The sequence below is a fragment of the Camelus bactrianus genome, chromosome 3 (assembly GCF_048773025.1).
Source record: "Camelus bactrianus isolate YW-2024 breed Bactrian camel chromosome 3, ASM4877302v1, whole genome shotgun sequence".
Taxonomy (NCBI): Eukaryota; Metazoa; Chordata; class Mammalia; order Artiodactyla; family Camelidae; genus Camelus; species Camelus bactrianus.
Window position 1 is genome coordinate 78,716,909 of NC_133541.1, and position 12,050 is coordinate 78,728,958.

At 39.8% G+C, this 12,050-nt stretch overlaps 1 protein-coding gene across 1 annotated transcript in view; it reads left to right on the top strand.

Annotated features, from left to right (window-relative positions):
• The window catches only part of REEP5 (receptor accessory protein 5), a 28,564-nt gene extending 19,501 nt beyond the window's left edge, over positions 1-9,063 (top strand). Inside the window, exons 4-5 of the mRNA XM_010971488.3 lie at positions 3,311-3,479; positions 6,695-9,063. Of these exons, the coding sequence (XP_010969790.1) occupies positions 3,311-3,479; positions 6,695-6,744 (219 nt within the window). The 3' untranslated portion in view covers positions 6,745-9,063. The remainder of the gene's footprint in view (positions 1-3,310; positions 3,480-6,694) is intronic.
• The last annotated feature ends 2,987 nt before the right edge of the window (positions 9,064-12,050 follow it).

Below are 12,050 nucleotides of genomic sequence, written 5' to 3' on the forward strand. Positions count from 1 at the left end.
ACTGGAGAGCTACAAAAGTGTCGACTCTTGGCTCTGGTCCTGTCTGGTAGTCATGCTTAATTCATCCAGAAAAGGGGAATGAATCAGCTGTTCTGAATTGCTGAAGGGTTGATATTTGCTCTGAGAGTATTTCAGAGATTTTCAACAGCACTAAGAACTGTAGGAATTGGTAATCCTACTACTGCCTTATGTACTTCCTTCAAGTACATTAATTTGTGACTTTCCTCAAATCCGGCAGAAGAGGAAATTGACTCTTAAGAGAGGTTGTTTGATTTACCTAAAGTCATAAAACTGGTACCAACTCTCCTGATTCTTAATCCAGTGCGTTATTTCCACTTCACCTTGAGGCGTGTGGTTATAACACGGGCATGTGTCTCGACATCAACGATCCAATCCTGACATTCAGATATTCTGTGTAGGAATACCAGTCAGGAGACTGTTTCCTACCATTTTAAATGGTAAAAATTAAAATGTCTTACATGTCAATTTAAAACTCCATACCACTTTCCTAAATATTAATAAATACAGCAAAATATAAGTGACAAATATCATACTGGATGTTAGATGTTAGAAACTAACTCCAAATTGTTTCTGCTCTTCAGACAGTTAATCTAGTCGGTAAGAAACTAATGCTTTGTAAGCACATCCCCTGGGACACTGCATTCTCTTCAGAATGTCCACATGGAAATCTGATACTGTGTCCAGGATTTAAGTTCTCCTTTTCCTGCACATCCTTTTGTTCAGTGTTTTACTGAGTTTTCAGTGTGTATGTATGTATTAGCATTACCTGTATAAGCAACCAATGGAAAACATGAATGTTTGGGTATTAAAAACTAAAAAAGTCTTCCACAGGGAAATGTTAACTAAAGAGATGGTCTGTAGGGTTTGCCTGTTACCAACCTGGCTCTCAGCAGAGGAAATGAAAGCTAAAGCCAGCGAAAAATGCAGTCACACTTAGTTCTCCATTTTGGGTTAATGCGTATGTGTAGTTCAGAAAGACTTCTCTGGCAACATCTTCACAAAGATAACTGGCCAAGCCCAGGGTGTGCTAGAGCAGAGTTGCTGGGAAGACTAACAGTGAACGTGGAACTACCCACACATACTAAAGACTGAGGGTATTTCAAGGGGTTGTCTTTATTTAAGTGCTTGGACCTGAAACAGAAGGTCTTACTTGCCACTGTGTGCCGGTGAGGCTGGAGTTCTGGGTGCTTGCACATAACAGCTGTAGTGAGACTGTGAGGTGCCCCTGCTGTGCTGGATGCTCCAAGTGTTTATTTTCTTATAAAATCTGTATGAGGTAGATTTTTAAAAATTCTATTAATACTTATAGAATCAAAACTGACTTAACCAGTTAAGTAACCTGCACGAGGTCCGCCCAGCTGTTAAGTGGCAGAACCAAGACTGGAACCCAGCTTCTCTGAGCCCAGTTCTCTTAGCCTCTGTATACTGTTGCACATAATTCTCTTAGATCACAGTTTATTGGATAGAGAGATCTGTATGTATCTTTAGATCAAGATTTTAAATTTTGTGTATTTTGTTCTGTATTCTTACTAATTTCTAGGTTTTTGATATTTCAATTTCTGTTGGAAGTGTTAAAATCTTTGTGGATTTTGTCCATTTATCTTTGTAATTCTGACTTTTAAGTTTACATATTTCAAAGCTATATTTGGAAGCTATATATAATTATAAATTATATAACTATAAAAATACAATTATGTAATTATAAATATAAAAAACACAAAGCTATATATAGTTTACATTATTTCAAAGATTCAGGCAAATTGTTCTCCTTTTTGACAAATTACTTTTCTTCTTTATCACTCTGTTTAGCTATTTTGTCTTATGTTTATGTACTATTAATATTACTATATGAGCTATTTTGAGAGTTGGTATCGGTCAGATGCATCTTTTTTCATCTCTTTTAGTATTCCTGATTGATTTTTGTCTTAGGTGTGTTTCTTATAAGATGCAAACAGCCAGAGTTTGTTGTTTTTTTCTTTTTTAAATCCAGTCTAGTAACCCCTGTCTTTGAAAGCTTGCCCCTCTGTAATCTATTTAGAACCTGCTTTGTTTTGTATTTTGAGTGTAATAGCAGTTCACAATGGAAAGGAAATTTCTTAGTGCCAACATCGGACTGCTGGGGTGAGCTTTGGGTACAGATGTATGCATTTTAACGCAAGCTCCCTGAAATAAGTAGTTATCTTATTAACTTAACTCCCTGTCATGAGTAGTTATCTCCTGACCAGCTTTGCATCTCTAGAGCAAACTTCAAAGACTACCTTAGAAAAGCAACGTAGTGTCTTGATTATTTGAATACAATCTTTGGTCTGGAATAACAAGGACTAAGGCCATACTGTAAAATTTATGACACAAGAAATTGAGAGGTTTCTACTTTAGGGAGAAGTGGTAAAAAAAAACTACAGATTTGCAACCTCAAAAAATGACTTTTTTATAGAGTCACCTAGCCTGTGTGGAATACAGTATATAGATAGACTCTTTTAAACTGAAAGAACACAGTATGTTGTTTATCAAACATTCTAGGGAAATGAGCATGTCATTCTGAATATTCCCTTTTTTGCTTATTATCCTATAGAGGAATAAAGTGCTTGGACAACCTAAAGTACTGAGTTGTTACTTATTTAAATAAACACTAAAGTGTTTCTCAAACATAATGTGACAGTTCTTGCTTTTTAAATTTTTAGGGTAGAATTCTTGTCAATTTGTCATCTCAATGGCAAAGTAGAGTCAAAGAGAAAGAGTCAGGAATAGTATCTACAGTCAAGGGGAAAGATGACTAACAGCTGGCTGTAAAGACTCCTTGAAGGCTAAGATCTGACAAAAACTGAGTTTCCACTAAGGGAAGAATTCAAGAATGGCCAGGGTATTTTTTCTGTAAGAGGATGAATAAACGTGAGACTTACTAAGGTAAGCCTGTTGAGAATAAACCTCACAGACGCTCCTATGAACAGGGTTTACCCACGCAGATACACACTGTGTTTTTTTAATTAAGAGTTATAATTAATAAAAAGCCTCTTGTAGCTCTAAACCAAAAAGTGGTCCAAGTGAGGAAGGACGTTAAGCTGCTGGACGTGGTGTGTTTTACCTTTCTTTTTCAGTCTCAGCTCTTCCTTACTAGGTCATTGTTTGTCCTGCTTTTTCCATCCAAGAAAAGCACAGCTGTAGCCTGAAAGAAACACTGGAAATGCTCTTGGAGAAAATAGCAGAGGCGGTGCCACCCCGGAGTGGCGGTGGCTGTGTGTAGTCAGGTGCCCCTGCCCTCCATCACCATTGCTGCCTCTCCCCCGTGCAGTGCGGCTTCCTGCTGTGGTGCATGGCTCCCAGCCCGTCCAACGGAGCGGACCTGCTCTACAAACGCCTCATCCGTCCTGTCTTCCTGAAGCACGAGTCCCAGCTAGACAGTGTGGTGAATGACTTGAAGGACAAAGCCAAAGAGACTGCAGATGCCATCACTAAGGAAGGTATGGCTGAGGGACAGCTCAGTTCAGCATGAGACAGGACAGGGGATATCCCGGGCCCAAATAACAAGCTGCCTCCCTTCTGTCCTAACAGCATTCCTCCCACACGCCAAGATTCTCTGGGATTTCTTTACCAAGACTGGGTGCCTATACTCCTCCCAGCATTCCTCTGCCATGCCACACGTAATACATCACTCAGTCAGCACATTAGGAAAAATGCCTTTCCTATGGTGGCTAGAGATTTTAGAGAGTCATCTCTATTTGTATATGAATACAGTCTCATTAATTCATTTCAGGTTGAACTGCGTAGGATGCTGTTCAGATTGCTTTTCTTAGAGGTCCAAGAGAATGCCTTCAGTCAGCTCTCCTGATTCATTCATTCAGCAAATACCTGTTTATTGAGGTGCTTAATATGTGCCAAGCATGTTCACAGCACTGGGCATGAACCAAGGAACCAAACAGACTATATACTACTTGAACTTACGAAGCTTACAATCTTGTTAAGAGAGAGAGAGACACCCACGCACACAATAAAATTTAAAAGCACATTATATGGTATAGTTAGCAGGTGACACAGAGAACAATAAAGCAGACAGAAAGATAGGGAATGCCAGGGTCTGAAGGGAAGGTTACGGTTTTAGATAGAATGATTTAGGAAATCCTCACAAAGAAGGCTGTACTGAGTCAAACTTGAAAGTGCTAAGGGAAGGAATCCTGGGGGAGAATGCGCTGGATAGGAGACACAGCACATGCAAAAGCCGGGAGCAGGAGCAGCATGATTAGAAGGCAGTAATCTTGAGGGAGAGTTGAAGGAGACAGGGTCAGGGAGGCTGGGGAGTGGAGCTGGAAGGAGACAGAGCCTGCAGTGCCTCACAGGCTGTCGTAAAGGCTTTGGCTTTCACTCTGTGTGAGACGGGGTGCTGTTGGAGAACTGTGTGCAACGTGATTCGTCCTGTGTTTGAGTGGGACCACTCTGGCCACCATAGTAAGAACAGACTGAAAGGGGACAAGAAGGAAATCAGGAGACCAGTGAAAAGGTCACTGCTGTGACCTGGCTAGAGATGATGATGGTGGCTTGTTGTAATGGTAGCAGGAGCAAGTAAGAAGTCACTGGATTCTTGATATATTTTGAAGTTAGAACCCATATGATTTGCTTATGGATCAGGCGTGGAGTATGAGGGAGGAGTCAAAGACAAGGCCAAGCTTTTAGCCTGAACAGATGGAAGGACAGAATTGCCACTGAGCCGGGGAAGACTGGGTGTAACAGGTTTAGAGGAGAAAATAAGGAATTCAGTTCAGGACATAACTTTGTGTCTACTGAGTACCTAGAGAAGTCAACACAGCCAGTTGGAATATAGATGTTGAGAGTTCAGAAGACAGGTCTGGGCTCGGGATAGAAAGGTGGGGGTCACCCACATGTAGTCAGTGTAGTAAGCATGAGACTGGATGAGACCACTAAGAGAGCTAACATAGTTAGAAAAGAGGAAGTCTGAGGACTGAGTCTGGTGGCCACCAGTGTTTAGAAATTACAGAAATGAGAAGCAACCAAAAAGGCAGACTGACAAGGAGTGGCCAGTTGAGGCTGCAGGGAAACCATGAGACTGTAGTATCCTTGAGGCCCAGAGAAGAAAGTGTTTGAAAGAGGAGGGAGTAATCCATCGTGTCACGTGATGCAGGCGGGTCAAGTCAGAGAAGGACTGAAGACTGTCCATTGGATTTAACAATGAAGAAGGCTCTGGACTTTGTGGAGTGGTAGGAGCAAAATCCCCATCAGAGTGGATATGAGAGACGGGAGGGAAGGACATGAGAGAATGGAAATTAGCCTTGTGAGAAGTTTCATGCAGGGAGGCGTAGAAGAAAGGGGCTGTAACTGGAGGAAGGCACTAGGGTCTTGAGGATGTTCTTTTCTTTTTCTTAAGGCAGAAGAAACAAAGTAGGTTTGAAAATTAGTAAGGAATGACCCAGTACAGAGCCAAAAAACGGATGAGTGACAAGGTAAATTGCTGGAGGTCTGTCCTTGAACAGAGCGCTCTCTCCCCCTGACTCCTGCTCCTGGGCTCCCGTCTACTTCAGTATATTTTCTACAGTTTTCAGTGTGTTCTAACTGTAGCCTTCATAGCCTCCCACTTTGGGGTCACCATTTTCTTTTTAAGAGATTTCTTAACTGCTCCTACCTGCTCTCAGCCTAACCAGCAACCTCTGGTGACATAATTCCCGTTGAGTTCACCCACATTTCTCAGCCTTTGATTCTCTTAGATCTCACTACTTTAAAATCCAGTTTTACTTTGATATGATACATTCCTAAATAAGGGTGTAAGAATGAAAATAAGAGGAATTTAGATGCTGACACATTTTAGATTTTTCTCAAAGCTTCTGGAGTCTCCAAAAAGTAAATGCTTACAAAGGGCTAGTTGGGAGGCTACAGTTTCTTTGTAAACTGTTTAGTTTTAATTGAGTGAAGGGAGAGCGGCTGTCAGGTAGCTGCTGAATGAGGCGGGATGCCTTGTCTGGCATCACTGGACTCTGGGCTCCATCAAGAACAACTGCAGTTTGTGGAATGTCAGGAGGCCCTGGAGGCTTCCAGAACACTCTCCTGTCCCCCAGCCCTTCACACACATCACACTTGGTAATTAGGAAAGGTAAGGCTTAGTCTCCCACAGATATAAGAATATTTTCTTGAAGAATGTAGTGGCTTGCTACAGACTTAAAAACTCACAGCAAACTCTTCCCATCCTACAAGGGAATGGTAGCACAACAGAAAAATATAAGCATGTGTATAAATATTCTGTCATTTCTTGACTTGGGGAATGATGACTTTCTCTGATTTTTGTCACCATGAGATAGATAAGTGACCCAGTTGTCATCAGACTGAGACATAGCGAAATTGTACAGGTCAGCACCCAGACACAAACGAGAATTTGATTGTACGGAGGACCACCACGCTCAAAGAACCTCTGCTCTGTGCGATACTTAAAGGAGAGCAGAGGGGAGACTCAGTACAAGGGGGCTAGGCCAGATGAGTCTCAGTAACTTTAGTAAGTACTCAGGGTTTGTGCTCGAAGAGGTCCCTTGTCCATTTCCTGGAAACTCTCCGAGCCCTGCCTACAAAATTGTGTTCTCATCTGAACATGACTCATCCAAGTTGTTATCTGGTAGCAACATTAGGCATAGGGCTCGTCTTGCAAATGCTTTGATACAATTTTCTTTCCTCCTAACAGCCAAGAAAGCTGCCGTGAATTTACTGGGTGAAGAAAAGAAGAGCACCTAAACCACTGACCGGATGGACCGTTCTGCCCTCTCTGTACCTTCTGTTAGAGCTTGATGTCATATTAGGAACTGTGGTATAATCACTTTAATAATGTTGCCTTGGAAGCATTTTTGATATATTAAAAAAAGGAATGTGTTTTAAGTTTTTGCTTACTTTTACAGTCTGTATACATAGAGAGCATTTTAACTTAAATTTAATGCAATGGGCAGTGTCCAGATTTTTTGAAAATGTGTTTTACTTCAGGGTAGGAAAAGACGTTACCATCCTGCAGGAACTATAAACTTAAAAGTGTATGTACCCCACAGGCTTTATACTTCAGTGGGCTCTCTCTGCATGCCTTTTCTCTGTACGTGTATTTTAGGATAGTCTTTAAGGTTCTCCTTCATGTATTGTACAATTTTGTATTAAATGTTTTTCATGTATCTGTGCGTAAGTATGTAGGGAAATGTTACTGTCTGCTGCATGCATAATGCTCATGGGAGTACCTGCCAAAGGCTGAGGGTTCCATTGTGCTGGTGTGATCTGTAAAACAATACTTCAGGAAATTAATACAAATGCATAATGTTTCAGATGAACAGTTAAGTGATAAATGAGGTGGAACAGCTTTGTAAAGCAGTCAGTTTAGTGATAAATGGGGAAATGTAAACATACGTCACAGCTCCCAGATCTTGAACTAGTAATGTTGTCTTGTAGCTTTTTAAAAATTGGCTGATAACTTTTGATTTGTCTGTTTTTAAGATGCTATAGCGGAAACCCTCCCTGGTTTCACCTTCATAGCTGCATAACATGTTGATTCAGTCTTGTTTCTTTCCTAGTCTTTTATAAACAGTTCAAGGAACCTCCAGAGACTTGCCCACCTCTGATTCACACGTACCTTCTTGTTTTTATCATTAGCAACTACATGCTAATGATGACACCAAGCTCTACGAGCAAGTCTCAGAGAATGAAGGGAAGTATGATATAACCCGTAATCCAGTTGGCAGTGGTTAAGGAATCTGCCCTCACCTTCTTCCCTGGCCTTTAAGGTCAAACACCAGAGGCTTCCCTAGTTTACAAGACAGAATCATTTGTAGTCCATTTAAATGCCTTCATCTTTATGCTTTGTTTTGATAAACTGCATATAACCTCATAGTTCAAGTACAGAACAAAAAGTTAAAATTAATGTCACTAACTTGATTAGCCACATAGTTTATAGGGACCTTGACAACTTGTCTGTACTGGAGAATCTGAACTTTCCACCCACCACACTGCTGGGATTGCTGGGATCCTTCTGAACCAGACTAAACTAACTAAAACAAGAGTATAACAAAACTAACAAAATTAAATATCCAGGCCTGTAAAATAATTTTGAAGGCAAAGATGATTAATTCTCTTAGATAATGATTAGGTAAAATCATAACAATGTCTCATTATGTAAAAAAGTATCACAGGTATCAAAAATAGAGACAGTATCACCCAAATATTATACTAGGGATGAAGGCATTTATTTTTGGCGGGGGAATATGATGATGGTACAGCATCTTATTAAACTTACCTTAAAAAAAACTTTTAGAAAGCAAACAATTAGTTGTTATTGGAAGAAAATCAAGCCTTAGGTTAAAAAAAAAAATACCTCTGGGAGTATTTAAATCCCCTTCCCCATAAATAAAGTATGCCTTTCTTAATGGCAGAAGAATGAAAACAGCAACTTCTAGCATATGAATATATAGTCAGATTGTTGGCATACAGGATATGTAAGTTTTAGTGTACAAAATATCAGGCAAGATGGGGAAGCATAGAAGTTACTTTTGCTCATAACTACTTACAGGCTAATGTAAGTTTAGAAACTACAATATTAAGAAAATTCTGAGTGCAATTTTTTTTTAATTCCTATACATTCTGTAAGCTTTTTTTTTTTTTTAATTCCTATACTTTCTGTAAGCTTTTCCTACACATTCTGTAAGAAATTTTAGTTACTGTTTCTGGCACTCAACATGTACATATTAATAACAAGTTATGAGTTGAGCAATTCTGTCTCATTTTAGATTTCCTAAATAATATAGTGCCATGGCTAGAGTATTTGAAAAACTAATTGAGCCTGTGTCAAGTGATAAGACAAGCACTCATTTGTACATGAACGGTATTTCAGGGATATGTAAAGTCAACGAATTCCTACAATTCTTCTACCTAAAAGCTTCAGAGCCACAGCTACTGCTACTCTGGGGAGTCTTCTACCTACAGCCTGAAGAAAATGAGCATAGCCTTTAAATAAGTGACCACCTATCCTGAAGATGTGATATATTAAATGGAAATGGATGTAAATAAAATTCCATTATCTTATTGAGTTGTTAGAGTTTCATTTTATTTTATGGGGCTTAAAAAATTTAGAATGATTTAAGCAAAATCTTAAGCACATATAAATTTGAATTTTAAACACTGCCATTTATGCACCCCATTCCTCACCTGGCTTGTAATTTCCCACTGGTGGTAAGTACCTGTCAGAGGAAAGACTTTCCCTAAAGAAAACACAGCAACCAAAACAAGTTTCTACCAATAATTAGCACTAGATATAAAAGAAACCTAAACTGCTCCTGACCTCTGAATAACATGAGTTTGAACTGCACAGGTCCACTCACTTGTGGCATTTTCTCCAATAAATACATAATACTGCACTACACGAGCCGCGCGCGTGTGGCTGGCTGAATGCCCAGATGGAGAACCAGTTAGTTACACCTGGATGTTTGACTGGGAGGGGGTCAGCTGTACTGCTTTCTCTTAACGTAATAGTTGGTGTATAACTGCATGTAAGTGTATTTTGTAGTAGACACTTCTTATATGTGCCTCCAAATCATTCTATACTTTGAGGCCAAGAAAAGAAGAACCTGGGATTTTATTAAAAATACCTACTCCTCGGGGGTGTACTTTGGTTAGCTTCATCTACCATCCGCTTTTACATGTGTGTCCAGAATCATGGTATTCAGAGTAACAGATACAATTCACACACTTACCCATCAAATACTACAGTTCTATATAATGCAGCAGGAGAAAGTAAATATATTTGCTAATGACCTTAATTAAAAGCTTTTCTGGCTCCTTACCTTATAAAATCTCTTTGTAACACACATAGAGAATTAAGAGCAATAAAGAGGTTCTTTGATCAAATCAATGGTTCTCAAACTTCACTGCGCACCAGGATTTCTCGTCAAAGGGAAGGGGGTGGTTGGTAAAATGCTGGCCGGTCCCCAAAGTTCCTGATTCAGGAGCCTGGGGTGGGGCTGAAGAATCTGTATTTCCAACATGGTACCAGGTGATGCGGATGGTCCAGGAACCACACTTTGAGATAAAAACCACTGAGTTAGGTAAATACTGTCTTTACACTTAGTATGCAGAGGTTTTTAGACCTAGTTGCGCATTAGTCACCTGAGCAGCTTTCAAAAAATTCTGGTATTTGCCTCCCCTACCAGAAGTTACGACATTCATCTACTGTATTCCCCAGTGCCAGTATTTTAAAACTCTTCACGTGAATCTCATACGTAGCCAGGGTTGTGAACTACTGGCAGAAACTACTACTAAGGTCGAGAGTTCCAAGGTCTGGAGTTTCTTAAATTAGTTCGCCTGGTGTGTTAGTTTCCTACTGCTGCTGTAAGATACTACCACAAATTTAGTGGCTTAAAGCAACACAAATGTATTAGCTTACAGTTCTGGAGGGCAGACATCCGAAACAGGCTGGCAGGGCTCTCTTACTTCTGGAGGCTGTAGGGGAGAATCCATTTCCTTGTTTCTTTCAGCTCCTAGACGGTGTGTGCGTTCCTTTGTTTGCAGCTCCTAGTACTCTGACCTCTGCTTCCCTTTTATAAGGAGACTTATAATTACATTGGGTTCACCTGGATAATCCAGACTACCCTCTCCAGCTCAAGATCCTTAATCACACATGCAAAGCATTTTGCCATATAAACTAACATATTCACAGGTTTTTTTTTTCTTTTTTGTGCAGAAGGGGGCACATTCTGCCTACCCCAACTACTCTCTGTGGGTATAGAGATTTCATTAGAGTTACCCCTAATATCAAAATAACCGCAGGGTGGGAAGGGATAAATTTGGGAGTTTGAGACTTACAAATGTTAGCCACTATATATAAAAACAGATTTAAAAGAACTTCTTTTGTATAGCACAGGAAACTATGTTCAGTATCTTGTAATAACCTTTAATGGAAAAAACATGAAAACGAATGTATCTATGTATATGCATGACTGGGACATTATGCTGTCCACCAGAAACTGACACATTTGACTGACTGTACTTCAATTAAAAAAAAAAAAAATAACTGCAAAGAGCATCTTAATGTTAGGTGGGGACTAAAGTAAGGAGTGTGTGATAAAGAATCACCCTATTCCCATTCAAGTAAAGACTAGAGGTTTATCCTCTGGGGATAGTAAGAGGCTCTTTAAAGTAGGAGACACAAGGAGAGTTAAGGGAGGGGAAATGCATTAAAAACAGAATTGAGTGATTAAATACTGAGACCCACTTCCCCTACTCTGCCTTCTCCCAGTAGGCTCCCAGATCTTTAGCCTCATGGCAGCTTTTTCAGACTCCTCTCTGGGGAAAAGAGATCAGCTTAAGAGAAAACATCTCTGATCCTGGCAATTTCTCCCAAAATGTCTCAGCCAGATAGCCCTTTGGTGAAACTCACAGTCTGCAAGTGGTATCAGCCCAATTACAAGCTTGCAACAACTGTAAGTATGTTAGAAGCATGCCATGGATAGTGGAGTAGAAAGATATGAGGGCATCGCTGAGCAACTGAACCAACATCTATAATAATCTTTGGGTTTCATGTTATTTGAAAAAAATTAACAATGAGTCACTTAAACAAGAGTTTTCTGTTACACAGCCAAACACATTCCTAAGTGATAAACTTTCCCAAAGAATCATGAATCATGTTTTGCAACCCAGTATTTATTTGTAAGTCAAATATATAAACTGCTCTACTATTATGTTCACTATAAAACATATTAACAAAAAACGTTAGAGAGAAAAAACTAAAGTAGCAATTCTAATACTTCTTCCCGCACACAATGGATCATCTGGGTGTGTAACCTCTTTTAAAGGTCTGAAACTCTGGTTTCGTTTATTTTGTAATCAGTTGGAATTGTCTGCTCTCAAGCAATAAAAACCAAAAGAAGGATATGAGACATCTCATACAATTCACAGAAGAGCTACACAGGCCTCAGGAAGACAGGAATCAGGACAGTTCAATTTGTAGACCATTAGCTCTCTTAGCTCCCAACACCATCTGTACTTGTGTTTCTACTCCAGGTTTAATTCACGAG